The 27,972-nt window shown below is 59.6% G+C and overlaps 2 protein-coding genes across 5 annotated transcripts; both read right to left on the bottom strand.

Annotated features, from left to right (window-relative positions):
- Positions 1 to 1,879: 1,879 nt before the first annotated feature.
- On the bottom strand, positions 1,880 to 13,374 carry FES (FES proto-oncogene, tyrosine kinase). 2 transcript variants are annotated; one of them, XM_043922238.1, is made up of 19 exons: positions 13,214 to 13,374; positions 12,453 to 12,674; positions 12,097 to 12,270; positions 10,451 to 10,547; positions 10,138 to 10,321; positions 8,035 to 8,172; positions 7,841 to 7,960; positions 7,574 to 7,696; positions 7,260 to 7,446; positions 7,052 to 7,135; positions 6,366 to 6,575; positions 5,879 to 6,001; positions 5,200 to 5,253; positions 4,296 to 4,414; positions 3,882 to 3,976; positions 3,665 to 3,788; positions 3,280 to 3,437; positions 3,042 to 3,164; positions 1,880 to 2,245 (listed from the first exon to the last, which is right to left on the bottom strand). In XM_043922238.1, exons 2-19 carry the CDS (start codon positions 12,663 to 12,665, stop codon positions 2,103 to 2,105), a joined length of 2,469 nt encoding a protein of 822 aa, XP_043778173.1. In that variant the 5' UTR covers positions 12,666 to 12,674; positions 13,214 to 13,374; the 3' UTR covers positions 1,880 to 2,102. The 2 variants fall into 2 exon arrangements, with proteins under 2 accessions (XP_043778173.1, XP_043778172.1); XM_043922237.1 differs by having other exon boundaries at positions 13,172 to 13,374.
- A 923-nt stretch (positions 13,375 to 14,297) lies between these two features.
- FURIN (furin, paired basic amino acid cleaving enzyme) lies at positions 14,298 to 27,450 on the bottom strand. Of its 3 annotated transcripts, none has more exons than XM_043921708.1 (16): positions 27,427 to 27,450; positions 22,817 to 23,157; positions 22,325 to 22,423; positions 22,117 to 22,212; positions 21,683 to 21,811; positions 21,520 to 21,596; positions 21,151 to 21,239; positions 20,022 to 20,194; positions 19,289 to 19,501; positions 18,212 to 18,312; positions 17,989 to 18,092; positions 17,781 to 17,898; positions 17,493 to 17,672; positions 16,943 to 17,067; positions 16,720 to 16,830; positions 14,298 to 16,479 (listed from the first exon to the last, which is right to left on the bottom strand). In XM_043921708.1, exons 2-16 carry the CDS (start codon positions 22,991 to 22,993, stop codon positions 15,869 to 15,871), a joined length of 2,403 nt encoding a protein of 800 aa, XP_043777643.1. In that variant the 5' UTR covers positions 22,994 to 23,157; positions 27,427 to 27,450; the 3' UTR covers positions 14,298 to 15,868. The 3 variants fall into 3 exon arrangements, with proteins under 3 accessions (XP_043777643.1, XP_043777642.1, XP_043777641.1); XM_043921707.1 differs by lacking the exon at positions 27,427 to 27,450 and adding an exon at positions 26,647 to 26,785; XM_043921706.1 differs by lacking the exon at positions 27,427 to 27,450 and adding an exon at positions 25,983 to 26,288.
- Positions 27,451 to 27,972: the final 522 nt, after the last annotated feature.

Consider the following 27,972-nt stretch of genomic DNA (forward strand, 5'->3'; position numbering starts at 1 on the left):
AAGGGTAAAATATTATGTTATTCCTTTCCCCAACTTCTCCCCAAGGGTTCCCAGAGGAGTTAGTTACCTTGATGTGATCAAGCATTGAGCTGAGTTGGGGCAGAGTTATAGTTCTGATAAACCTCAGATCTGGGAAAGCCTGGCCAGTCTCTGTCTCTCCAAATCTTTCAAATTCTGCTCTAAAGAGATTTTAAAGTTGGCTCTTTAGCCTCCCAGAGTTTCAAAACCTGGCCAGTATCTTGAGGGAGAGACCAGTTTGTTTGTTTCAGCGCCCCTCCCTCTAAACCTCTGCCTTTCCAGCCCAGCCCCTGCCTGGTTGCCCACACTGCTCCAGAATTCAGTGAATGTTCCATGGGGGAAACTGGCGTTGCATTTGGGGTTCCTCTAGGTGCCAATCCATAGCACAGTCCCTGTAAGCACCATTTCTTCCCCTGCTCCCCAACAGCACCTCTTAATGCTGATCATCAGAGATGTCCCAAATCTCAGGGACATCTCAGGGAAGAGAATACTTGTGCATGATCAGTTAACCTTGGAGGGGCTTTCTCCTCCCTGAAATTTTAATTCATATGCTCTTTATTTCCTAACACTACTTGCCATTGACTTTAAAAACTATTACCTTCATCTGACTGTTTCCTCTTCATTGTTGCAATGGGTGTGGGGGCTGTGGGGACCTACCACATCCTACCCTGAAGCAGAAGTTCTTCAGTTCCACTTTTCACCACTTCTAATGGAGACACAGTTTGAATTTTCACTTAGTCACACTCTAACTCGATTTCCTCTTGTTTAAACAAGTATTAGGCCTTTCACCTTTCATCTCTTTGAAAGTAGCTATCAACGGCTTCTTGAACTTTCTTGAAAGACGGCCATTTTTACCTCAAAATTATTACTGCTTTGTCCTTTGGAGCTAAAAGTCTTCCTAGTTTCTGTTTTTCAGCTTGTTTATACTTCTTCTCTTTTTTTTGGTTGCACCGCACAACATGCAGGATCTTAGTTCCTCAACCAGGGATTGAACCCACTTCAGTAGAAGCACAGAGTCTTAACTGCTGGACCACCAGGAAAGTCCCTCTTTGTCCTTTTGACCTTCACTGTTGCTGCTAGAAAAGTTTCAGATAAGCTTTTAGGTTTCAGGGGGACTTAAGAGAGGAAGTGAGGGCCCCTCATTGCTCAGTAAACTTGTCTTGAGAGATGCGAAGCATTTTCTTTCTCTCCGGCCACTCCATCTGCTCTGGGTGGAACTCCAACTTTCCCGACACTCTCCTCTTCCCTCCTGTATCTCATGTGACTGTGGGGCACAGACTCAGGGTCTGTAAACATTTATAAGCTAACGATTTCCCTTGTGGCTCAGCTGGTAAAGAATCCACATGCAATGTGGGAGACTTGGGTTCAATCCCTGGGTTGGGAAGATCCCCTGGAGAAGGGAAAGGCTACCCACTCCAGTATTCTGGCCTGGAGAATTCCACGGACTACATAGTCCATGGGTTCGCAAAGAGTCGGACATGACTGAGCAACTTCCACTTTCACTTTCAAACCTCAGCTGCCAGCCTTTACTTCCCTCTGAGCTTCCAGACTTACATGTCACACTTAGATCCCCACAGGCCCCTCAAATGCTCCTCCTAACTCGCCATCCTTCCCACGGCTCTGATCCTCTGCCTAGGCTTCTAATTCAGAAATAACACCTCCATCTGGTCTGAAGCCTGCACATCGCCCTGGTCTTTCTCCCTCTTCCCCAAGTCTCACATCCAACAGCTACCAACCACACCGCATCAGTTCCGCCCTGCGAACGCTGCCCATCCTCCTCCTTCCCCATGGCCACGGTACAGGCCCTCTGGTCCTCCTGAGACCTGCCCTCCAGAGGACTGCACATGCTGAGAGCACCTGATGAGCACAAATAAATGGGTTTATTATTTCTGCCTGGAAGAGGAAGCCCTGGAAGGAGCAGGGATGCAGGGCAGGCCGGGAGCTGCAGCCCTGCACGGCAGCATAGAATCCGGAGGCTGGAGTCCAGGACAATGAAGAGCTGTCCAGCGGGGTGAGCTGGAGCCCTGTTGAGGAGGTATGATCTTGCCCACAGGGGCCGCTGGCTTGAGCAGTGGGGCCCAGCCTCACCGATGCCGCTTTCGGATGCTCTGTAATTCCTGGTAGATGATGCTGAAGGTGGGCCGCTGCCCTGGCTCGTAGGCCCAGCAGTGCTCCATGAGTCTGAACACAGCGTCGGGGCACAGCTCAGGGCAGGGCAGGCGGCCCCCTGTGAGGACAAGCACAGTGCACCAGGTTTAAGGAGGGGGTCTGAGGGCCCCTGGCAGCCCCTGGGGACATGCCAGGAGCAATGGGAGCTGCTTAAGCTGCAAAGTTCTCCTTTTTTTTTTTTTTGCAGCATTTTTAAGGAGCCCCCTATTCTTTCCCAGAAACACAGAGATTCTAATCTCAAGTCACCGTGTGCTAGCGGTGTGACTCCTGTGAGATCTCAATTTCCTTCTGTAAAAAGGATCTTTTAATCCTGACCTCACATGTTATGAAGAGTAAATGAAGGGCTTCCCTGGTGGCTCAGTGGTAAAGAATCCACCTGCCAATGCAGGAGACACGGGTTCAATCCCTGGTCTGGGAAGATCCCACGTGCTGAAGAGCAACTAAGCCTATGTGCCACAACTACTGAGCCTGTGCTCTAGAGCCTGGGAGCTGTAGCTACTGAAGCCTGCGTGCCTAGAGCCTGTGCTCCACAACAAGAGAAACCACCACAATGAGAAGCCCCAGCACTGCAACTACAGAGTAGCTCCCGCTCGCTGCAACTAGAGAAAAGTCCACACAGCTGCGAAGACCCAGAGCAGCTGAAAATAATTAAATAAATAAAAATTTTTTAAAAAGAGTAAATGAAATAAAGGTATAGCCTGGCACATAACAGGGGTTCTCTGGATGGTACCTCAAGGATTGTCCTTACTGTGCCCCAGTGGGGAGGATAGACAGGAGACCTGGAAGAGTCCAGCTGGAGTGCCAGGAAGAGGGCCTGGCTCTGGGACTGCTGTCAGGCCACCAGGTTCCCTTACCCTTTTCCACGAACTCCCGGGTCTGCTGATTGCTGAGGTTGGGGTAGGGGGAGGCCCCCAGGCTGAAGGTCTCCCAGAGCAAGATGCCAAAGCTCCACACATCACTCTCGGAGGAGTAGCGGCCTGCGAGGAGGTGAGGCAGCGTGAGTGGGCCTCGCCCACCGGCCAGAGAGGGGCCGGTGGCGGCACCCGTGCCCGGCCTCGGGCCTTGCGGCCAGCGTGGATCAGGCCCAGGTACCGTAGTTAAGGGCCTCCGGTGCGGTCCACTTCACGGGGACTTGTCTGAGACCCCCTGAGGCCGCATAGATCCCATCGGCTTCCTCCCGGGACATCCCGAAGTCGCTGATCTTCAGGACATTCTTCTCTGTCACCAGGCAGTTCCGAGCAGCCAGGTCCCTGGGCGAAGCAGGACACAGGGCTCATGTGGCTAACGTCCGTGTGGCACCTGCCAGCTGCCTGGCCAGGGCGCGCTCAACACAGCCACGGGCCAGAGCTGCCCCTGAGATGATGCCTGGTCCCTTTGAGGCACACCCCACCTCTGGAGCTGGTGCCTGCTGGTGAAGGGGCAGGGGTGGGGAAGGGGTGTTGGGATGGCCTGCTACGCCCATCCGTCACCCCCTCACCGGTGAATGCAGCACTTGCTCTCCAGGTACTCCATGCCCGCGGCCGCGTCCCCTACCATCTGCAGCAGTGTTTTCACCCGCAGGCGTGCTCCCTCCGTCCGAAGGAAGGTCAGGAAGTCGCCCCCTGGGAGTGGGCGGTGTTGGTGGGAGGTTCGAGATGGGAGAGACCTAGCCCGGCTGAGTGCCTCACCCCCAGAGGTCAGCCCCCTCTGCTCACCCTGCACAAGCTCCATGACGATGTAGATGGGCTGTTTTTGGGTGCAGACGCCAATGAGACGAACGATGTTGGGGTGGCTGTACTGCTTCAGGATCCTGAGGGGTTGGGGGTGCTGCTTAGGCCTCGGGCAAGGGTGGGAGGGGTCTTACACATTCGCCTCCCCAGCCCCAGGAGCCCCAGAGAAGGCCAGGTGGCCCAAGGGAGAACAGGAGACAGGCAGCAGGGGACAAGAGCAGCTGACCAGGCCGTGTGACTTCAGGTGGGTCCCCGAGCCTGGACCCCGCCAAGCTACAGGGGGCCAAGAGGATTAAACAATACGACAGAAGTCAAGCCCTTCAGAGGTCAAATGTCCTGCCACGTGCCGGGGAACCTGTCGTCCGGGGGAGCTACAGTGATGAGTGTTGTATCACCCACCTCGCTTCCTGCAGAAACTTGGCCTTGAGGTCAGGGGGGAGGGTCTCGCGACAGGATTTCACCGCCACCAGGGTATTGTCTGCTCGTAGGCGTCCACTGAACACTTCTCCAAAGTTCCCCTGAAACAGTCTGGGGTTCCCAACTGTCTTCCCTGGACTGTGGGCCTCTCCTGCACCCAGGAGCACAGCCCACCCTATCCCGACCCGCCCTTGACTCAGTGCCCCCCGCACTCAGTCCTGCTCATTCTGGCTCTCAGTTCAGGGGGCCAAGCAGACGTGGGGGACAGGCTGAGAAAGTCACCTCTGATTGACTGCAGTCACTGAGACGTGACATGGAGGGTTCAAAAATCACTTTTGCTTGGGCTGGAAAAGCATTCTGAGTTTTAGGACAGTGCCTTCTTTCCTAAGAACCTATTACATGTATTTATATTCATTTATATTTGTTTATCTATTTATTTTTGGCCATGCCATACAGCAGGCAGGATCTTAGTTCCCCGATAGGAATCAAACTCGTGCCCCCTGCTTTGGGAGCATGGAGTCTTCACCACTGGCCTGCCAGGCCACAAGCTGGTATTTTACAGGTCACGTGAATAGAGTGTGTCTCGCCTCCTTGAGGTGGGGGGGTGGGCGTGATGTGCGTGCATGTGAGGGGAGTAGGGTGCGGAGCTGGCAGCAGAAGCGTCTCTGGGGAGTTGTCAGGGCAGGCACTTTCCCCTTGGTTTCTGGCAGGACGGTATATGGCAGTGGATGGACAGTGGGCAGGGGTCCAAGTTGGGAATCAGATTGAGGCACGGAGGCCAAAGAGCTCTGGAGGTGGGGGTGCTGGTGTGACTCGGATGGACGGAAGCGATGCTGGGGGACGGAAAGGTAGGCGGCCAGGAGCTGGCAGAGCACACTCAACTCACCCGCCCAATCTGCTCGCCCAGCACCAGGTCCTCGTGGCTGAGTGCCCACTTGTCCTGAGGAAGGGAGGAGGTTGGAGGGGTCAGAAGTCAGTGGCAGGCGCACATGCTGGGCCCTATGACAGACTGGACACCCCCCACTAACGCTGTGTCTTTCATTTCTTGGCATCTTGGTATGTTGGTCTGTAAAACGGGGTTTGGACCCAAGATCACACCTAGATGACTCGGGGACCAGGCAGGGGCACTAAGTGGGTGAGCACCAGCCTGGTGTATGAGGCCCAGGAAACGGGAGTGATCTTGATGTTTCAAGCCTAGCAGGAGGCTGGCTGGGCTCCCTGTATGTGTTAATATGTATCCTGTATGTGTGTGCTAAGGTCGCTTACAGTTGTGTCTGACTCTTTGCGACTCTGTGGACGGTAGCCACACTGGGCTCCTCTGTGCATGGAATTTTCCAGGCAGGAATACTGGGTGGGTTGCCGTTTCCTTCACCAGGAAATCTTCCCAATCCAGGGATTGAACCTGCAATGCTCACATCTCCTGAACTGGCAGGTGGGTTCTTCCCAGCTAGCGCCACCTGGCAAGCCCACATATGTATATGTATTTCTGGGGACCTGAAAAGCCCTCGATGTTAGGATCCTCTGTGGGCCTAAACCCGCAGCCCCAGCCCCTGCCGCAGGCTCACCTTGGGCACAGCCCTGTTCAGGACGATGCCGCTCTTCTTGGTGAGGGGCTGCTGGGAGCGCAGCAGGTGGTCGACGAGCAGGGGGATGCTGGGAAAACCATCTCCTTCCAGTCGGTACAGGTTCTGCAGGGGCGGGGGGACCTGGGGTCAACGGCCTCCATTGCTGGGGGTGGGGGGGTCACTGAGCCGTGGGAGAGGAGAGGAAGGAAGAGCAGTGGGGAGAAAGGGCCTGCCTGGGGCAAGAGGCAGAGACCTGAGGGTGCATGACAAGCCTGCTCCCCCATCTTATGGGGGGATGCATGCTGAAGGCTTAACCTCTGTTGGTTTTTGCAGGGATTGGGTGGTCTCTGCGGCCCCTTTCAGCTCTGCCGGGGAGGCGTCTAAGACATAGCAGCTCCTTTCTACAGCCTCAAGGTCATTTCCTGCTGAAGGGAAGGGGAGGGGAGGGGAGGAGAGGGAAGGGAAGGGGAGGCTGGGGTCCACTCACATCAGCGGACTGGATAATGAAGTGTCGGGGCTGGCCGTCCCATAGCACTGACAGCACGTACTCCTGCTTGCCCTGGCTCTCCCGGACGAGGAAGTCCCCCGAATGTGTCAAGAGCTCAGCCACCTCTGCCCGCGGGATGGCCCCGTGGTACCACACCTGCTCATGCAGGGGTTTCTGCACCTCTGGAACGAGCTGCAGCGGCGGGGGGAGCTGGAAAGGCATGGAGGAGGAGCAAGGAGGGGTCGCTAGGCCAGCCAGGTTGGTGGCGGGGGGAGGCGTCTCTGTCTGTCTGCCTCTCACAAGCCTTCTGTCCTCACAAGCCCCCGAAGTGCCACAGAGCCGCCTGCAACCCTCGGAGCCAGCAATAAACTTGCCCAGGCTGGCTGATCTCAAACCAAGCTTTGCCTTGTCCACCAGGCCGCAGCCCGCGACCACTCCTGGAGCAGGGAGAGCCCTGGGGTGACCGTGCCACACAACGTGGGTGATGGAGAGAAAGGGGTGGGCAGGGGTGACAGGATCTGGAGTCCCAGGGAAGAGAGGGGCATCCCCGTAAAAGTGGCCTGGGAGAAGCCTCCAGTAAGTAACTCAACTCGAGGACCGGTAGTAGGAGTGGCCTAGGGAGATGTCCCTGAGAGCCCTGGCCTAGCCCACCCCTGAGGGAAGGGTGGAGGTGTGAATCCACTCACCGAGAACTTGGGACGGAAGATTCCGGAGATGTGGCTCTTGAGGATCTCCAGGGTGGGCGTCCTTCCCCCTTCTCGCTCCTGCTCCTGAGGCCAGGGACAGACGTCAGCGGGTGGCCGGGCTTGGGGAGGGAGGGGGAGGGTGAAAATGAGGCGCGCAGCCCCCGGGGGCCTGGGGGCGGGCAGGGCTGGCGGCGCGGGGGCAGCTCACCGAGGACGAGGTGGAGTGGCGGTCATCTTGCAGGAGCAAGACGGGCGGGGGCTCGCCGGGGCCCAGCCGATCCAGCTTGGCCTGCAGCAGCTCCTGCTGGGCCTGCAGCTTGGCCTGCCCGCACAGCGCGACCTGCAGCCCCTGCAGCGCCTCCTGCAGCGCCTGCTTCTTGCCCAGCAGCTGCACCCTGCAGGCAGGGGCAGGCAGTGATGGAGGGGAGAGAGGGGGGCTCGGCTGAAGGCCAGGGGTGAGCCAGGCAGGCCGGATGGAGGGCATGGAGGACCAGGAGGCAGCTGTCGGCGGGCCCCACTCACCGCTCCCGGGGGTGGGTGGTCTGCTCCTCATTCCGGAGCTCTCGCTGCAGCTGAGTGACCGCCTCCTGCCGACTGAGCACGGTCTGGGTGGCCGTGGCCAGGTCATCTGTCACCGAGGTCAGCCTGCGTCCGGAGGAAGGGCAGAGTGAGAGCCGCGCCCCTCGGCTGCCTCCCTGCCGAGCCGAGGAAGCCCAGCGGCTTGGCCGCAGCGCTGCATGGGCAGGGTCTGTCCCCCGGCCCCCAGCCCCCGGCCGAGCCCCCACACACGTGTGCTGCACGCTCTCCACTGTCAGTTCGTTCAGCTGCAGTTCCCCAGGCTCCAGTAGCTCAGTCTCCTCCAGCAGTGACTCGTCAAAGGTGACACAGGGTGGGATGTCAGGGGCGGACCTGTGGCAACAGTGCCCGTCAGTGCCCGACAGGCCAGCCGCCCGGGCGCCCGGCCCCCGTGAGGAGGGGCTTACCCGTACTGCTGCAGGAAGCCTTGGTACTCGGCCTCCGGCTGGATGCGGGCCACCGCTGCGGCCATCTCCCGGTGAATGGTCACCACCTCGTCTTGCACCAGGCTGCTAATCTCCAGGTACTCCTGTAGGGTCTCCTTCCTGCCCCCAAACCAGACCCTGGGTCAGGGAGGCCTCAGGCTGGACAAGGCTAGAAGCTTGGGGCCCATGGCACTGGATTTGGGCCCACTGTAGGGTTAGACTCCCCCCTCACCCATCATTGACCAGTCAAACGACCACAGGCAAGTCACTTAGCATCTCCCGGAAGTCATAACAAGGCCCCAGGGACAGCGTATGAGTGGAGTGTGGTGTGAGGAAGTGCTCGGGAAATGTGAGCTACAAATGTGTCTGCTCTGGGCAGTCAGCCCCACAGTGGGGCTCTGGGGGCTCTGATAACCCCCGAAGCCATCACTGTGCTGACCCCATATTGATACCTGCGTCCCAACACCTCCCAGAGCTCCAGTGGTCCCATGTAACCATCCACCTACTCAACACGTCCCGGTGGACATCCCTTAGACACTCAGACTCCACCAACTGAAAAATGAACTCCTCTGGCTGTCCCCTGAACCTGCGTTTCCCCTTGCCTTCTCCATGTGGCCTCTGCCTCCCAGGGGCTCCGGGCCAAGCCCCTGGAGCCTCCTTGACTGTTCTATCCACACCCTGCTTCCAGTCCATGAGGAAATTCCACTGGCTTCACTTTCAAAGTACTTCCGAGACCTGACCACTTCTCCCTCCATTGCTACTGCCTGGGTCTAGTGGCCGTAGTCTGTGGTCCAGCTCACTGCAGTGGCTCCTGTCTGGTCTAATCCTGTCTTGCCCGATGAAGTCTGTTCTTAACTCAGCAGCCAGACTGACTTTATTAAGACGGCTCAGATCCAGCCACTCTTCTGGTCCACTCGGAGCCAGAGTGCTCACAATGGTCTGCCGGACCTTCTATTATCCTCCTGCAGTCCCTTGTCTGACTCTGTCCTTCCCACGCTCTGCACAGGCTACGCTGGCTTCCTAGCTGTTCCCTGATTTCAGGCATTCTCCCACCTCGAGCCTGCAGTTCCCTCTCTCTAGTGTGGCCCTTCTCCAAACATCTGCCTGGCTCATCCTTGCACTTCTGAGGCTTTCCCAGACCATTCCCCTTAAAACAGTAAGCTCCTGGACTTCCCTGGTGGTCCAGGGCAGGTCTGCCAATGCAGGGGACACAGGTCGATCCCTGCTCTGGAAAGACCCCACATGCCTCAGGGCGACTACTCCTGTGTGCTACAACTACTAAAGTTCACGCTCTGGAGCCCATGCTCCACAAGAGAAAAGCCCTCACAGCACAACTAGAGAGTAGCCCCTGATCGCTGCAACTAGAGAAAGCCCTTTACACAACAATGAAAACCCAGTGCAGCCAAAAATAAATAAGTAAAAATAAAAAATAAATACACATAAAGAACGATCTTATTTAAAAAAAACCCAAAAAACAATAACCTCCTACCTTGCCCCCCTGCATCCCCATTTTCTTATTTTTCTCCATAGCATTTATCACCTCTAACAGGCTTTCAACTTTACTTGCTGATTTCTTTTTCTTTTTCCACAAATGAATGATCCTAGAGGACAGAATTTTGGTCTCTGTTCTCTGCTGGATTACCCAAGAGAGCCTAGAATGGTGTTCAATATATATAATGAAAGTGAAAGTCTTAATCACTCAGAAGAGTTGTGTCCGACTCTTCTGCGACCCCATGGACAGAGGGGCCTGTCCATGGAATTCTCCAGGCACGAATACTGGAGTGGGTTGCCATTCCCTTCTCCAGGGAAATCTTCCTGACCCAGGGATTAAACCCAGGTCTCCCGCATCGCAGTTAGATTCTTTACCATCTGAGCCACCAGGGAAGAGCCAATACACATAAGAGAAGCCTGCAATAAGAGCCCCGAATAATATAATTTGGATGTCAATTGACCTGCCCAGGGCTCATTCGCACGTGACTACAGGATGGTCAGTTTCACAGGGTGGGGTGTTCCGGGCCCCGCCTCTGGGCGTTAGGGCTGTGGCGGGCTCGGTGGCAGCAGGGGTGGGCGGGGCTGTGGGCTCACAGGATGCAGGCCATCTCCTGGTGCAGGTCTTGCAGGGACTGAAGCAGGCTGGGCAGCATGAGCTGGTGGTGGTGCTGGTGATGCAGCTGTGCCGCCCGCACGCCCAGCACATAGCGGTTGTGGTGAGCAAAGAGCTTCCACAGGCTGCGCACATACTTGTCCTTGGCCTTGTCACGGTCCTTGTCTGCCAGAGTGGGGGAAGGAGGTGAGGGTTACCCAGAGCAGAGGCCTAGGTGGCGCCCGCCACCCCCGTGATGCCTGTGGACGGGCCTGGGCGGAATCCCCACGCTTGTCAGGGAGGGAAGCCTCGGACCTTTGCCGGCCTCCTGGTACTTGCGCCGGGCCTGGGCGCTGTCCCGTGCCAGGGCTCGGTACTGGCTCTTCAGCTTCTCAATGTCCTGGCTGTGACTCTGAGGAGAGAGGAGGGACCGGTGTGGTTCAGCAGGTCCCTGGAGGATTCCTACTCAAGGTGTAGCCCTGGACGGGGCCTGTGGTCCAGGTGGGCAAGTGCTCCAAGCCCATCCTTCCGGAAGGACCTGGAGGCCCCTGGGACTTAGCCGTTGTTGCTGAGGTTAAGGTCAGAGGAGCCGGGCTAAGGACAGGGAAGCTCTGGGGGTGGCAGAGAGCTGGACTGGGCAGGTGACAACTGTCCCTCCTTGGCCTAGAGTGGGTGGTATCAGGTGGCAGGCGTGTGTGTGGGCTGTGCAGAGCTCCACACTTAGAAGGACCTGTGCTTGGCTGAACGCCATTGATGCCATCTTGAAATTCTTAATAATTTGTTGACAAGGAGCCCCGTGTTTTCCTTTTGTACTGGGTCCCCAATTATGTTCCTGGTGGCAGGAACAACAGATGGTCAAGACTGGATGAAGACCCCAGTTCCCTGCTGATGCGCTGGGATACTCAGAACAAACTCCTCCCCTCTCCTCTGAACCTCAGCTTCCTCATCTGCCACAGAGCGAAGTGCACAGACTAGATCAGCCTTTTCCTTCAGGGCCAGAGCGGGAACATTTTAGGCTTATAGGCCATGCAGTCTCTGTTAAAATTGCTCTGCTCTGCCATTTTAGCTCTTCAGTGTTGTTGTTTAGTCGCTAAGTCATGTCCGACTCTTCTGTGACTCCCATGGACTGTAACCTGCCAGGCTCCTTCTGTCCATGGGATTCTCCAGGCAAGAATACTGGAGGGGGTTGCCATTCCCTTCTCCAGGGGATCTTCCCCACCCAGAGATCCCATCCGCGTCTCCTGCATTGGCAGGCAGATTCTCTACCACTGAACCACCAGGGAAGCCCTAGTTCTTCAGTAGCCATAGTATGACAAACATATGGGCAAGTCTGTGTTCTGCTTACACTGCCTACAAAAGCAGGCTGACACCTGAATTAGGTGATCTCCCGGAGAGAGGGACGAGTGGGTGAAGACTGGCCACCAGGGGCCGCTGTGGGGCCGCTGCAAGGCTGAGGTTTGCGCTGGGAGAAGGGGTGTGGTACAGAAGGTTGCCCAGCACATTGAAGGCTAAAGCCTCCACGTAAATAGCTCCTATCCAACAGCCTCTAGACCGAGGAGCTGGACAGGATTCAAATGTGGGCAGGCTCACTTCACAGCCCCAGTCCTTAACCTCAGAGTCAGGGGACCACGCTGCTGCCTCGTGGAGTCTCTGGGTCCCAGGGAGGAGTGAGCCTTGGGCCATGCGCCATCCCTCTCTCCCTCTCTCTCAAGGGCCAGCTGGTGCAGTGCAGGAGATGGGCACACACAGGCACACAGTGGGGTGACAGAAAAAAGCACAGAGGGGCCCCCCACCAAAGGCCAGTCCTAGCTGCGGCGGGAAGGAGGGAAAGAGGCTGGAGCCGGCTCTGGGGGCCAGCCTGTGGTCAGACACTTCCACTTCTTCAGGGAATCCAGGGGTTCCTTGCAAAACCAGCTTTCTGAGGCTCAAAATGTAGGCAGAGAGGACAGAAGCCCACCCACCTTGGTGAGCTCCTGCTGCAGTTGCTGCCACTGCTCGTTGTAGGTTTTGCGCAGTTGCTGGCGCTCCCGGATCAGCAGGCTCAGCTTGCTCAGGGGCCCTGAGTTCAGGTCCTCCGCGTGCTGCCTCAGCACCCGGCTGAGGCCCTCCGTCTGGCTGGTGAGCTCTGTCCAGGACTGCAGTGGGGAGGGGCAGGCAAGGCAGGGAGTGGGGAACCTCGCTTCTGAGGTGGGTTTGCCAAATCTCCAGCCCTCCCCGGGGGGGGCTCCGGAAAATGGAAGGGGCAGGCGGACCTACCCAAGCACCCACGGGAATTTGCTGGTGGAGGGCAGGGAGTAGGGGGAGTCTAGAGTCCCACCTGGCTGATGGGGCTGTGGGCGCCGATGCCCCGGCTCTGGCCCCCGCTGTCCTGCAGGGACATGTGGTGAAGCAGCCCGGCATATTCCCTGTCGCTCTTGACCCGCTGGGCCATCCACTTCCTCATGCCCTCCAGCAGCCGGAGCTCGGCCTCCTGCATCTGCTGCACGGCCCCGTGGCCCTGGGGGCTGCACAGCTCCGAAGAGAAGCCCATAGTGTCGTCCTGGGGATGGAGAGAGGAGAGGCCACCACTGGGGGCGAGTAGCTGGAGATGGATGGAGGGGCGGGACAGGGAGGTGAGGGGCTGAAGAGCCACAGATAGGCAGAAGGTGGACGCCTGTCCCCCTGGAACGCAGCGATGGGTACGAAACACCGCCTGGCCTGGGAGAGCCGTCGGTGCTTCCCCGTGTCCCAGGTGGAGGCCTGATGCCGGCAGTCTCCTCCCCAGGCCTGGAACAGAAACCTCCCAGTCTCCCTCCCCGGATCCTTCCACCCAGCTCCCGCTGCAGGTGCAAGATGTGCACTGGGCCCTCAACAGGGCCAAGGCTGCCCTTGCAGGCACCCCAGGCAGCCACCCCCCCACCCCCACCCCCAGTCCCTACCCTCCCGCCGCCCCTGCTCCACCCTGTCCCGTGTCCCTCTCTCTGATTGCCTGCCAGGCCCCTGCCCAACCGCCTCCCGGGCTGGCCGTCGCCTCCCGGGCCTTGGTACAGGCATTACCGGTGTGGGCAGCTGCTCCTGGGCCGCTGAGGACCGACTTACACTCAGGCCCCACACCGCCCCGGCCAGTTCCTGATTCCGCGCTTCCTCCTCCTGTGGTTTCAGTTGGCCCAAGCCCCGGGGCGGGCCGGCTGAGGGGAAGGGGCGGGCGGGAGCCCCGACGCCTGCCCGCCCCCCCCTGCCCAGCGCTGGCCGCTGCCTCAGCTGCCGGCCACACGGCCCCGCGGAAACGGAAGGGAGGAGGGGGCTGGGAAAGAATGGCCCAGAAGAGAGCAGTTTGCCCCGGGCACTCCCCAGGGCCCAGACAGCGCCCCGGGGGACAGCCCAAGGGTGCTTGGGGAGCGCTGTTACAGGGCAGGGCTGTAGGCTCTGCGGTGGGCCGGGAGGGCCTGGGGGCCCAGAACCTAAGGAAGGGCAGGCGGGCAATTTGAGCAGCACGCCAGGGACGCCCCAAAGAGGCAGGGGGAAGACTAGTCCAGGCCTTTCCCACCCCACTGGATTCCCCAAGGAAGGCTCAGGCGCCAGCCTCTATTTGAATAAAATTTCCTAGTAAATATCCCGAGGAGAGGCCTACTTCTCAGGCACGGATCCTGGTGGAACTGGCCTGGCTCCTCTCCCCACCACAGGCAGGGGTTTCCTGTCCCAAGGGAGACCTGGGGCAGGCGAGGGGCCTGGGCCAGAGTGTGTGCCGGGGTGGGGTGGGGTGGGGGGTACGGCATTTCCAGTGTGGGACTGAGGTTCTCCCCAGCAAAGCCTATCTGGATTCAGTTAGGCTCCACCAGAGGCCTCAGCCCTACAGCTGGTGGCCTAGGTGCTTCAGCCAAGGGACACCCTGAGCAACTGTACCCCGGGTCATCGCTCTCCACCCAGCTGGAGGCAAGGCCTGTGGCGGAGGAAGTAAGTGCTCAGCTGGTTCCACTCTGAGGCCTCATCTGTCCCACCCCTGGGGCTTGTCGCCAGCTACTGTCCCTTCCACACCCTCCTAAACCCCTCGGGAGATGGACTTTGGGCAGCTAGAGCAAGCAGGACATCATGTGGGCACATAACTCGCCCCAGCCCTCACCCCTGCCCCATCCTGGATGCAGTCCCACAGTCCTGGGAAGAATATCACACACTGGAGACCAGGTCTGGTTTGCATAGTCTGCACGTTTAATCACTTTAAAACCTCTAACATTATCTCGTGTCCATTAAATAGAACCAACAATGCTGGGCCTGTTTAAATTACAAGAAAAAAAAAATCACTGTGCACCAACCCAGTATCTTACAAAACCAGCTGGGCTGGCCACGGGAGGGGCGGGTGGGTGTGGGAAGAGGAGGGGGCACCTCTGGGCAGGTGGCTGGGTGCCAGGAGGGGCTGGGGGAGAGAAAGAAAGAAAAGGGAGCTCCCAAATGGGAGGGGACTGATTGTCCTAATGGAAGGGGTGCAAAAGGCACGTCAGAAGAGGGAGACTTGGGGGGCAGGACAGGTCAGTGCTTTCTCCACCAGGGCACAGTGTTGGAGGGGGCTCGGTGCCACTGCCTGCCCACCCCTGGCACTTGGAGAACCAGTGACCCATGAGCCCTTGGCACAACTAGCCCCATCTCAAATGGACGACAGCCTGCCCCTTCCACCGTGATCCTCCTTCCCTAGGGCCCACTTGGCCTGGCCTGCCTCGTCAGTATCCGGGGCTCAGCTGCAGCCCATCCCCCACACCTCAGGCCCAGGGCAGCCGAGGGCAACAGCAGGGTGGACAGTGGGTGTGGGAGGGTGGATGGTCCAGCTGCTGCTACCCCCGTTAAAAATACAAAAAAAAACAACAACAACAAAAAAAAAAAAAACCAGCATCTAAAGTGAAATAATCACAAAGTGAAAATATATCCTCAAACAGCCCCTGAGATCCCCACAGGGGAAAGCAGCATCGGGTGGGAGGCGGGAGAGGCCGGCTGGGCCACCGTCCCTCCCCACCACCCACCCAGGGGCTCCAGGGCTGTGAGTGCCAACAGCCCAGAAAGCCCCGGGCTCAGAAAACAGGGACTCGGGCCCTGGCGGGAGGGGAGAGTGCTGGAGAGGGGAGGGTGGTCAGCACGCCAGCCTGGGGCCGGGCCAGCCTGGCGAGGCAGGCAGCCCGCCCGCTGTAGTGGAGGTGGGCAGAGGGCCGAACGCACGTGGGCACACACGTGCGTGCCCCGGAAGCGCCTGGCCTGCCTTGGTCCCGTCCTTCGCTCACTGCTTATGCCTGAGGCTCACCAGAAATGCAGAACTGGGTCTGGACGCAGAAGCCCTTTAGAGAGGTGGCAGCCTCCTTCCGATACCCCCTAGGCTAGTCTCCTGCTGCCTGGATGGGGCCCATTATTGCTTTAGAGGGACGGGGAGAGGCAGGGGCCGCAGCCCTGGTCAGGAATCCCGGGAGGGCCGCCCCTCTTCACCGGGCGCTCTGGCTGGACCTTGGAAAGCTGCCCTAAAGGTTTCACTCCTTTCTCCACACGGAGGGCTGCTGCGGGTGGGGACAGGCTCTCCCCCTATCCCCCGACACCGAGCTGGCCCTGGGGTCCCACCTCAGGCCACCAGGGGGCCCAAGGGTAGGGTGGGAAGCCGTTTCTGCCCCTCTTGCCTCCCGGTTGGGGTCCAAACCCAGTCCCAAGATAAAAAAATACTTTGGTGAATTAAAAAGTGCCCAAGGAGGGGATGGGCTCGAAGGGGCGGGCAGTAGGCGCTCGTCAAAGGGCGCTCTGGTCTTTGATAAAGGCGGTCCTCTCGCCCCGGCCCTCATCCTCCTCCGAATCGGACGGGCACTCCTCCTGCCAGGCTTCGGGGGGCAGCCCCTTGTAGGAGATGAGGCCGCGGTCCATGGTGTACACTTTCACCCCTCGGAAGCTGAAGCCCGAGCGCAGCTGCAGGACCAGGAAGACGGTGACGAAGACCAGCACGATGAAGGCGCAGCTGAGGCCGGCCACCACCTCGGGCAGGTGTGAGGGCAGCAGGTCCGCCCGCAGCCTCGGCTCCGCCGCTACCTCCGCGGGCGGCGGCCCGGGGGGTGGCGGCGGCGGGGGCGGCTGCTGCAGGGGCGACTCCCGGCTGCTCTGGCTCTGGCGCGAGCACTTCCGCTCCACGGGGTCCAGGGAGGCGTGGCTGGGGCAGCTGAGGCAGTCTGTGGGGGTGGGGCCCTGGCACGTGGCGCACGAGGTGTGGCAGGGCGTGCAGACGCTGGCCCGGATGATCTCCACGTCGTTCTCCGTGCTGTAGTGTGTGTCCAGGACTTGGGGAGCGAAGCCTGGGGGACAGTGCTGGACGCAGTTCTTCTGGTGCAGGGAGAAGCCTTCCTCGCACACTGCCCGGCAGGGGAGGGAGGGAAGGTGGGCGTCAGCCAGGCCGCCAAGGCTGCTGGGCCCCGAGCCCCAGGACATGGGCAGCCCTGGACAGAGTCACTGCTGTCCCCAGGAGCTCCCAGCCCCAGAACCCAACCCAGGGCCCCAGGATGTCCGTTCACATCCCCTTTCCTCCTTTAGGAGAGGCACCCTCTATCCCCGAAGTCTCAGGTCCCCAACCCCCTACAGCGCCCACGACTCACCCACACAGGCCTGGCTGGAAGTGAGGGTCTTACAGCCGATGCTCTCAGCGGGTGTGGGCAGCCCCTCAGCGGCCGTGCCATATAGCACGAGGGTGAACTTGGTCAGCGTCCCTATTGAGGGACGTGGCAGAAGTCAGGAGGCACCAGGAGCATGCCTGCCCACCACCCCCAGACCCCACCAGTTCTTCTCCTGGACCCCCAGCCCTCAAGCATCCCCCAATACCATAGTTGTTGGCTTCGCTGGTGTTTTCAATCTCTAAGACCCACTCGCCAGAGGGATCCTCATCCCAGGAATGGGTCGTCATGAAGGCCCAGTCATTAAACCCATCTGCAGAGTAGTCGTGTGGCCTGGGGAGGAAGGTGCACCCAGCTGCCTGAAGCCTCTAGGGGGCCCCAGCCAGGGGGTGCCAAGCCCATAGCACACGGACCACACACCTTCCCCTGGTGCCACACCAACCCCGCCGGGCTGGAAAGGCCTGCTGGTTATTTCCCAGGAGGCCAAATGTTCTCAGCTGGAACATTCTGGAAACATGCAAGGGAAAACTACATGCAGACTACTCATGGGAAGGCACACAGATGTGGCATGTAATGGGCAGATGCAGGAACTCCTGCAATATGGGACAGTCCCATAGGACAAAAACCATCCCTCCCAAAAATGTCAATGTTTACCCCATGGAGAAGTATTTGTGGACCATCGGGGCTGTGTGAGTCAATGAATGAATGCGTGTGGATCCAAGGGACAGGACAGGCTGGGTGGGAGAGAGGGCAAGTACCTGGCGGCCAGCAGGGTGGAGCGGGTGCCCATTGGGCTGACCAGGTGGATGGCAAGGTCACCGCGGCGGTTATAGGACAGGGTGAGCCGCGCCTGAGCATGCTCCAGCCGCGTGATGTGGCTGGGCTCCCCCAGGCAGGCGGTCACGGTCTTCCGCACCTCCAGCCGCTTCCCGATGTCCCTGCAAGGAGCACGTGATGGGCTGTTGGGCTGGGTGGGGGTGCAGCAGGCACCCCAGCGACCCTTGGGTCCACCCTGCCCCTCCTCCCAGCCAGGGTCCAGCCCTCACTTGGGCTCAGTGAGGATGTCGATGATGCATTTCCGCTGGGGGGCCACCGTCGTCCAGTTCTGGGCCAGAGCCACCATGGCGCCGGCGTCCAACAGCCCATAGCCGTACGAATGGCTCACTGTGGGGCAAGAGGGACGGGGTCAGCTGGGGGGGCGCAGAGTGGCCCCCCAGGACCCTCAATCCAGCCCAGGAAGCACAGTGCCCTCACCTTTGCGGCCCACACCGTTGGTGGCCCAGTCATTGGCATTGAGGTGGGCTGGCTTTGAGGTCCGGACCACCAAGTGCTGCATGTCCCGCCAGGTGAGGTTCTTACTGCAAAGGAGGGACCGAAAGGCTCAGTCTCTTCCGAGAGACTCCAGCTGGAATCTGAGGGCTGCCCTGCAGGGGGCGCTGGGCGGGGACAGGCTGGCCCCTCGGTCCCCACCACTTACTTGGCCTCCAGGGTGAGAGCGATGATGCCTGCTGCCAGGGGGGCAGACGCAGAGGTGCCCGTGTGAGACTCTGTACACTTCTGCCGCAGGTCAGTGGTCACCTACAGGAGGATGATGACATCGGGCATGTGACATGGGGAGGACACCAGAGGGGCCACCTGGCTGCCCTCCCTCTGCCCACAGGCCCTGAGCACCATAAATGGCATGGGAAGCCAGGGCCAAGATGCCTCGTTCCCACTTGCTGCCTTGCTAACTCACTGCCAACAGGCCAATGCCTGGCTCTTTCTAGGCCTGTTTCCCAAAGAATAACAGGGTTGAATTAAGGGTTGGAGATCACTGAGAGCAACGCAAGGCTTCCCTCGTGGCTCAGTGGTATACAGAATCCGCCTGCCAATGCAGGAGACATGGGTTCAGTCCCTGGGTCGAGAAGATCCCACATGCCAGGAACAACCAAGCCTGTGCACCACAAGTACTGAGCCCACATGCCCAAACTACTGAAGCCCAAGCACCCTAAAGCCCATGGCAACTAGAAAGTAGTCCCCGCGTGCCACAACTACAGAAAAGCCAGAGAAGCAACAGAGACCCAGCACAGCCAAAAACACATACATAAATGAAAATATAAGTCACTCAGTTGTATCCCAACTCTTTGCAACCCTATGGACTGTAGCCTGCCAGGCTCCTCTGTCCATGGCATTCTCCAGGCCAGAATGCTGGAGTGTGTTGCCATTCCCTTCTCCAGGGGATCTTCTCTATCCAGGGATCAAACTCATGTCTCCTGCATTGCAGGCAGATTCTTTACTGTCTGAGCCACCAGGGAAGCCCAAATAGATTGTTAAAACAAACAAAGAAAGAGTGTGATGCATGTTTTTAGGGAGAGTTTTATCAGGGGCTTCACCAGTGGCTCCGTGACCCTCAAGAATCTTAGAGAGGTCCCCTAGCTCCCACACCATGATGCCTTCACCACCATCGCCCAGCCACGTGTGGGCAGAAGGCAGGTAGGGTCAGAAAGGCGGCCCTGGGCAGAGCCAGAAAGCGAGCAGCCCCATTTCCCCAGCCCCCTCCTGGGAAGAGACTCACGATCTGCTTCTCGTTCTGGTTGCCACTGCTGTAGGTGGTAGCCAGTGTGGACGAGCAGGCCTCACTGTACCAGGGCACGTTGCCGAACTGAGTGGCGCTGCTGATGGACAGCGTGTAGATGCTGTTGGTGTAGCCGTCGCAATTGCAGCTGTCATGTTCCCGGCCCCCGTTCCCTGAGGCCCAGACAAAGATGGAGCCCAGACCCCCACGGCCCTGTGGACAGAGCGGGTTGGGGTCACACAAGAACAGGACTTAGGGGAGGGGGGGGGCTGGTGGGAAGATGCTGCTTGAGACTAGGAAGGCTGGAGCATCCTTCTCCAGCGACTCTCTATCCAGCCCCTTCCCTCAGGGAAATCCCTGGTAGAGCTCTCTCATCTCTTTTTACACAAAAAGAGACCCAGTCCACTACCAAATTCCTCAGAGTGGTGATTCCAGACAGGGGTGCTGCATGCTATGCTTAGTCACTCAGTTGTGTGTGACTCCATGGACTGGCCCCTCTGCCCATGGGGATTCTCCAGGCAAGAATACTGGAGTGGGAGTTATGGGCAATTAGCATTTACTTTTCTCTTCCTGTCCTTAACATTTTAATAAACGTGCTTTGTATAAATTAAACACAAGAATAAATAAATAGAAACAGAAAAACACAAAGAAGAAAGCATGGCAAAGACAGTGCCTACTTTGCCCCCTGACGCTGGGCCTGGTTTCCAGGGCTTGGCCAGGACCCCCACCTCACCTGGCTGACCCCCCGGAAGAAGGCCTCCTCAGCCAGGTGGGCTGGCCCATCCACGGTCTTGCCGTCGTCCTCGGGGCCCCAGCTGGCACTGTAGATGTGGATGTGGTTGGGGTTCAGGCCCAGTGAGCGTGCCTCCACCGCATCTGTCACTTCGCCGTCCAGCATGCGCACCCCTGGCCACGGAGGGGGGCACGGAGAAAGAGGCTGCGTGGGTCCAGCCGTCAGCGGCACCCCCAGGGGCACACCCAGCCCTGCACCCGGAGGGGAGGACAGAGGCTGGTGCTGGGAAACCCTGAGCCCCTGGCTTCTTGGGTGGCCTCTGCCTTTTGAAGACAAGACCCAGGGGAAAGGAGAGATCTCTCCAGCCCTCAACCACACATTTTGAACTGGGACAAGTCTCTGGGGTCTCAAAGGAGCACGGAGCTCAAGGCCCTTCAGAGTAGAAGGTGAGGTTTTAGGGCAACTCCCACTAAGAAACAATCCCTCCGGGACTTCCCTGGTGGTCCAGTGGTTCAGAACGCGCTTTGCAATGCAGGGGACATGGGTTCGATCCCTGGTCGGGGAACTAAGATCCCACATGCCACAGCACAGCTAGGCCAGTGCGCCAGAACTACTGGGCCAGCACACCACAGCCAGAGCCTGTGTGCTGCAGGAAACATCCTATGTGCCACAACCAAGACTTGATGCAGTCAAATAAATATTAAAAACAAATAAACACTCCTCCCGCCCTGCAGCACAGGGCCACCAGCAGAAGGCGATGCATTCAGCTCTTTGAGCTGTGACTCTTTGCGGCCCTGTGGCCCTCCCAGGCACCTCTGTCCATGGGATTCTCCAGGCGAGAATACTGGAGTGGCTTGCCATGCCCTCCTCTGGGGGGGGTGGTGGTCTTCCCTACCCAGGGATCGAACCTGAGTCTCCTACATCCTCTGCATTGGCAGGCAGATTCTTTACCCACTGAGCCACCTGGGAAGCCCCTCTGAGTTGCTAAGAACCCTCTACAGAAGAGCCATGTGGTCAGAAGGATGCACAGCAGGGAACTGAGGGACACTGATTGGATGGGAAGTGAATAAAGAAGAATCCCACCGGAAAGGGTGGTCCTGAAGACAGGGTGGCCAAGGCCCACACCCACCTCCAATGCGGGCGTTGTAGGCCACACCTACGCCACAGACACCATTGTTGGCCACCGCCGCCACCTCTCCCGCACACCGTGTACCATGCCTGCCGGGGTCAAGAGCACAGCGTTAGCAGTGGACAGGGCATGGCGGGGCGGCCTGCGGAGCAGGAGGGGCCACACGCCCCTCCACCTTAGCCTGCTGGCCCGCGTCTGTACAGACACCCCCCGCCACACACACACAGACACTCTCCACTCTGCCCAGGCCCTCCCTCAGCGCCCCAGCCAGACCAGGACTGTGGAAAAGACTTCAGCCTCTCAGACGGGGCTGATCTGCTTTCTTGGTGGAAATGAGAAAGGAGACAGAGGCCAGGGACCATTTCTTACCTGTTGTCATTCATCTGCGTGTACCGGGGCTGGGGGTCAGGGTCCTGATCATTGACATCGAAGCTGGCCCCAGGATCCTGGAAGGGAGGTGGCCATCATAGGGTCAGCCTGGACACTCCAGCAGAGCAGGACCGTCCCTGGACTCCCCTCCCCGCCTCCTCACATAATTGCCTGCCAAGTCTGGGTGGTTCTTCTCGATGCCGTCGTCCAGGATGGAGACCACGATGCCGCGCCCCGTGTAGCCCTGGGCCCAGGCCTCCTTCACATTCAGGTCCCGCTGGGTGACGCCAGACTGCAGAGACACCCACCCCCATCACCCAGCGCTTAGGAGACAAGGTTGGTTGCTGGGTGAGGTCCCTTTGCCACTCCACAAGCCCCTTCTCCACCTGCCCCTGCTCCTGAGATGCCACCACTGGGCTCCGTGGAATTATCAAGAACTCTGGGAGGGCACTCCCCAAGGCTTAGCAAGATGGGCAAGAAAGAGACAAGAAGCAGACAGAGGCAGACCGACAGGAAGCCTCAGGGTCAGCCCTGTCTGCACATGGGACCCCTGAGTGGAGAGATGGATGGATGGAGGCAGCCGGGGAGGCCACGTACCAGGTACCACTGCTGGGGAAACTTGGGGTCCGTGGGCTCCTGGTATATGTCCCGTTTGGCCCGTCGCTTTGCCACCTGCTGCTCCAGCCACTTAACCTGTGAAGCAGTGAGGGGGAGACGGTGTAGGAGGGGGAGGAGGGAAAGAGAGCGGGCCTCCGGAGAATGGAAGGGGAAGGCTGGCGGCGGGAGGGGCCGAGGCCGCACTCACTTGAGGTTCCCGCTGCAGCCGGCTGTGCCGCAGGCGGTGAGGAGACAGGGACCGCTTTGTCACCGCTCGATGCCAGAAGTGGTAATAGTCACCGAAGATCTGTAACAAAGCAGGGAGACTGAGCTGGGCTTTCCATCTGTCAGTCCCTGGGGAGGCGAGGGGGCGGGGGTGGACAACCAGTTGCAAGGGGAGGCTCAGAATGGCAGGCTGGGTGGTGGGCATCCGCTTCCTGCCCGGGACCCAGCAAGAAGGTGCAGGTGAGGCTGAGGGGGCCTCACCCACCCTCACCTCCTGGGACACACCAGTCCACTGAGCAACCTAAGCTAGAAGCCCAAGGGCAGGACAAGCCTCCACTCTCCCCGCTGGCTACCCAGGTGGCCCGGAGAAGACAAGCCCCTGAGTTCCCGTGCCAGGTGCCAGCAACCCTGCCCCCACGGGCCCACCCCTAGGTGATGTCCTGCGCCAAGGCCAGCCAGAGGGAGCAACACCTACCTGGCCCAGGTTGAGGAAGCCATGCTTGCGTGCCACGCGGTCAGCGACGGCTGGGCCTCCAGGAATGTGCACAGCCCAGGTGTTGGTGAAGACCTTCTCTCCGTGGGCATCGGCCACCAGCAGGACCAAGGCTCCCGCTGCTGCTACCACCCAGAACAACCAGGGCCTCAGCTCCATGGGGGGGGACAGGTGGCCGGGACCCCGGAGCCCCCGTCTCCTTGGCCTGGTCACAGGGCCTGGGCTCCGGTGTACCTGCTCACTGCCTGTGGCCCGGGGCTGACTGGTGGGGGCATGGGGCCGAGACGGGCAGGGCTGTGCAGGGAGGAGGCAGGCTGCCGGCTCTGAGGGAAGCAAGGGAGGGAAAGGTGGAGAGTCAGTCCCTCCCGCGGGCACGCACTAAAGCTGCTTTCCCACCCCTCAGCTCACTCCAGGCCTGAAAGGGCCTCTGGGGGGTGAGGGGTGAAAACCTGGCCCCCCAACAGCCAGATAGATGGAGCAATGGACCTCTTCCACACACAGGAATACGGAAGTGGGAAGATGAGGATGAAGGCTCGAGTCACTGCAAACCAGAAGCAACCACGGAATAAATGCTTCCCAGAATCTAAGTCCAAAAGGTGGGGTATAAAGCAGCAGGTACCCACAATCCCGTTTTTGTTTTGAAAGAAACTATTTATACACATACACGTATATTTATATAAAACCACAGGACGTAATCTGGAAGGACACATGCTGACAACGGTTTTCTCAAGACGGTGATAATTACGAGTAACGGTTATTTTCTTCTTCGTGTCGCTGTATGTTTTCCAAATGACTCAGGTATATTTTGTAAAAGGGTAAAATGTTGACTTTTAAAGTTTTTTAATTGGCGGCACCTACACAGCTCACTAGGGCTTCCTGGTTCAGACCCAGCCGTGGGGAGTTACCTGCAAAGACTCATAGCCTCTGGCAAGAAAGAGGGGGCCACCTAAGATGGGGTGTGGGCTCTGGGGGCTGAGCAAGGGAAAGGGGGATCGCAGTGGCTTCACCCTCCCTCTATGGCCCAGGCCATCAGCAAAGTCAGGGGGCTCAGGCTCTCTTTTTACACAGTTTCCTGGGAGACGACAGGGCCACCCAGTCCTGGCCTGGAGGCCTCCAGCAGCCCCCTTTGGTGGCTCCACGCCCACCAGCCTTGCGTCATCTGAGCCCAGGCAGCCAGGGCAAACACTGGCTGCTGAGCCAGGAGCGCTAAGGTGAGGCTGAATCAATAGTCTGCATGTTGTTTTTCCTCCTTCAGCAAACAGAGAGCGGGACCTCTCCGCCTGGGGCCACATAACTGTCCCCACACAGGGCCCCTGGCTAGCCAGAAGCCTAACCCCTAGGGTGGGGAGAAGCTGGGGAAGGTCCTGGAGGTGTCCCGCCTCAGCGCCAAGCTTGTTGAGCCTGCCCACACGGCCCTGGTTGCCCCCACCCCTCCTGGGCCCAGCCCCACAGGACGTCACTCTGCTGGACAGCAAAGTGAAGCTCCGCAGCCCATCCAGGCCCTGGGGAGGCGGACCAGAGGGCTCACCACTGGGAAAACTCACGTTGCCCGGGGCTGCCCTCAGCACCCCCAGCCTCCCTGCCCGCTCCTCCTGTACTCCCACCCTGCAGGCTGGAGAGCTTCAACTCACAATTCCTGGAGTATTTTCAGTTTACACCAAAATAACCTGACAGCTGATGGCAGGAGGCACCCACAAGGCAGCTCCTCCTCACCCCCGATGGGCAGAGTCCATAGAGTTCCCGGACGGGCCGGGAAGCCACTGCCCCATGATGCCTTGCGCGACCAAGTTCCAGAGAGCTGGTCTGAGCAAAGGCTGGGCAGCCCTTGGGGAGGGTGAGGGTTGGAGGCGGGGGTTGAAGGGGCCCCGTGCCCCTCACTTACCAGAGGATGTAGAGCCCTAGAGGCAGGGCCTTATAGAAACAAGTTCTTGTCTCCCCTTCCTGACACCAGAACTGCCTCTTAGGTTCAGACGTCAAGCAAGGCCACCTCCTGACCACAGAGCTGTGAGCCATACTGTACCCCTCCACACACACACATCAAGACTGGGTTCATCTGGGTCTAGCCCAAGTTCTGGCATATTGTGGGTGGAATCGCAGCTGCTTGGTAATAAAGGTGATTATTTAATTACCTTGCAGCACCCGAAAAGGAAGCGGGCTTCAGGCACAACCAAACAATCCTTCAAGAAAGGACTGGCCTCCATCTGCTCAGCATCCCCAGACACACTGAGCCGTGGATATGACCGCTTGAAGCCGTCTCTCTTCCACAGAGCTTGAAGCCCCAAACAGCCCTGCCTCAGCATCCTGGAAGCAGGGAGGATGGCCCCCACCTCAAAGAACAGGCGTTGAGAACAATAAATGAATGGGCTGCTTCTCCCCACCCCCATCCTAGATTCTGACTCACCCTCTGAGTCCCTGTTCGGCTTAAACCGGTAGGCTTGCCATATTTCCAGCCTCCTGTGAAGCCCTCTATGGGGCTCTACTCCAGGCCTGGCCACAGAGAGACCTGTGGGTGCTCTTGCTGGCTGTGTTCTCTTCTCCCGCCCCAGGAATCTCCTGACGCAGCCAGCCTCTCCAAGGCATCCGCACTGAACCTCACCCAGGTCCGGCTGCTGTTTCCCAGACATTGGGGGGTCTGGCGTGGTCAGGGCTGCTTGGGAAGACTGGTTCCTTCTTTCCAGCAGAGACACCAAACCAGCTCCTGTAGCAGGCACTGATGGCTCCCCTGAAATTCTGAATCCCAGCCTTTGCTCAATTACTCATTTGCTGTGTGATCTTAGGTCACTTCCTCTCTCTGTCTGGGCCTCAGTTTTCCTAGGTGGTAAAAACTGCTAGACCAGAGGTTTTCAAACTTTTTTTGAAAGCCACAGAATCCTCTTTTTAAAAAAAAAAAAGAAAAGAAAAATCAAATCTTACGTGGAAGCCCAATATAGGACATCAACTTGGGAGGCTCTAGAACAGGAGTCAAGCTTGGCTCCTCTCCTTGGCTGTCTCCACACCTGGCCAGCGGCTGCCCAGCCCTCACTAGGCCACATCATCTGGGTTTCCCTCCCATTTCCCGAGGCAGAAAGAATTTCGACACCCTCCTGGGGAGGAGGGTCTGCATCCCGGGGAATAAGGGGTGAGCGGACGGCGGGAAGGAGGCACTGACCTGACAACCGACTGCTGTTAAGACCTGTCTGGCAAGCAGGCCACCCCACGAGGGCAGCAAGGGCCTCGGCCAGGCCTTCGCAGGAGCCAGCCTCCCCGCGCCCGCAGAGCCCGCACCTGAGTGTCTGGCCGCCCAGGTGTGCGGGCGGGGACGAGGCCCAGGCTGTGAATAATCCCCTCCGCCGCGAGCAGCCGCTCCGCCCCTCCCCCGGCGAGAGCGCAGGCCCTCCCCAGCCACGGAGTGGGCGAGCCGGCGGCGGCTGCCCCCAAGGACGACGAGGAGGCGGGAGCACCCGGCGCCTCTGGAATCCTCTCCCCATCCCGCCCCCGGCGGGGGCCCCCGCGGGCGCTTCCTGGGGTCAGAGGGCTCGCCCCGGCCCCAAGCGGAAGAACACCGGCACCCGCGGGGCCCGGCACGCTCAGGTGGGCTGCGGGATGCCCTTCCTGCTCCCCGCGGCTCCACCTTCCGCACCGGCCCGCGGGCCAGTTCCGAAAGCCGGGCGGGCATCTGGGCCCGGGCTGCCTCTGCGCCAGCGACCCCGACCCTCCCCCGGCCTGGGCGCTCGAGCCGCGGAGCCCGCTCCTCCGGCAGAGCGGCCCAGTCTCCTCGGGCCCGGCTCCCGGCGCGCTGCCTCCCCCCGGGGCCCCGCGCCCTCGCTGCTTACCCTAGGGAGCCCGGGCGGGGAAACTTTTCCAGGCGAGCGCCGGGGCGGCTCAGGCGCCCCTCGGCCGAGCGGAGAGCCCGGCTCCTGGGGGCCTGGGCTAGGCGCGGTCCCCGCGCCCGGCAGCAGCGTCACCGGGGCCTCGGCCGGGCCGGCGACCAGGGCAGGGCTCGGCCTCCGCTCCGGCTCCGGCTCCGGCGCGGGCGGGGGCAGCGGCCGGGCCGCGGCGGCGCGGCTTGTTTACTCGGGCCGCTGTCAGCGGCTGCGGCGGCCCGGGCTCCTCCTCCTCCGCCGCCGCGCCCCTCCCCCTCGCGGCGCCACCTCCGCGCTCCCGGCCGCCGCCGCCGCCGCCCAGCCGGCCCGGCCCGCCGCGCCGCCCATGCCGCCCGGCCCGGGGCCCGGGCCCGCGTTCCGAGCGGGAGCGCCGGGGCCCCGAGGCCTTCCGGGGCGCCTGCCGCCTCGGGCTCCAGCTCGGGGCAGAGGTAGGAAGTGGGGCGGCGATCCCAGAGCCCTCGCAGCCGCTCGGCGGGTCCCCCAGGCCCCACTGCCAGCGCCCCCGCCCCCCGGGCTCGGCTGTTAGCCCCGCGATCTCCCCGGGCCGGTGGGCGAGGAGACCTGAACTCGGCACCCCGGGCAGAGGTTGGGAAGGACTCGAGGCGTCACTCTGAGCCCAGTCTTGGCCGGATTCTGGGGGAGTTGGGCTTCTCCCCCACCCCCGCCACTTCCCCACTCCTAAGCCACGAGTTTGGGCACGACCGGGTTAAGTGCCCTGGGATGACGCACCTGGAGTACCCCCCTTGAGGTCGGGCTTCACCGCGTCTGGGCAAACTTCCTCGTGGCCTACAGTTAGAAGACTCACGACTTTATTTGCATTTATATAGACAGGTGGATGAGCAGAACAACTAGCCCATCCCCTTTTAATTTTTTTAAACTTTTTTTTTTCAACTCCAACTGCCTGCTAGGCACCAGGTCAATCACTTTATATTATCTCCTTCTTATGTACACTATTTAATCCGCATAATCCTTTCATGCTGACATTATTAATCCCATTTTACAGGTAAGAAAACTGAGGCGCACAAGGTTTAAATAACTTGCTGAATGTCCCACAACTAACAGGCCTCAGATCCCAGAAGAGATCTGGGGCTTTGGCAGAGCCTGAATCTGAGCTCCTTGCAATATACCACCCGGCTCCTCTCCCTCCCTGGGTCCCTGCCCTAGAAAACGTCCGTGCTACTTGGCTGAGGCCATCACTGCTTGAGCTGAGAAAGAAAAGAGGGGAAGTGTGGCCAAGAGTTCCACAGGCTGGGTTATTTCAAGGTCACAGAGCAG

The sequence above is a fragment of the Cervus elaphus genome, chromosome 13 (genome assembly GCF_910594005.1).
Source record: "Cervus elaphus chromosome 13, mCerEla1.1, whole genome shotgun sequence".
NCBI classification, from domain to species: Eukaryota; Metazoa; Chordata; class Mammalia; order Artiodactyla; family Cervidae; genus Cervus; species Cervus elaphus.

Coding starts and splice junctions, on each gene's coding strand:
- FES (XM_043922238.1), bottom strand. CDS start 12,665: ATGGGCTTCTCTTCGGAGCTGTGCAGCCCCCAGGGCCACGGGGCCGTG. Junction 10,322..10,450: donor GTACCAGGAGGCCGGCAAAG/GTCCGAGGCTTC, acceptor CCACTCTGGCAG/ACAAGGACCGTGACAAGGCC. Junction 5,254..5,878: donor TGAACAGGGCTGTGCCCAAG/GTGAGCCTGCGG, acceptor TCCCTTCCTCAG/GACAAGTGGGCACTCAGCCA.
- FURIN (XM_043921708.1), bottom strand. CDS start 22,993: ATGGAGCTGAGGCCCTGGTTGTTCTGGGTGGTAGCAGCAGCGGGAGCC. Junction 21,812..22,116: donor TTCCCCAGCAGTGGTACCTG/GTACGTGGCCTC, acceptor GTGTCTCTGCAG/TCTGGCGTCACCCAGCGGGA. Junction 20,195..21,150: donor CTACAACGCCCGCATTGGAG/GTGGGTGTGGGC, acceptor CTCCGTGGCCAG/GGGTGCGCATGCTGGACGGC.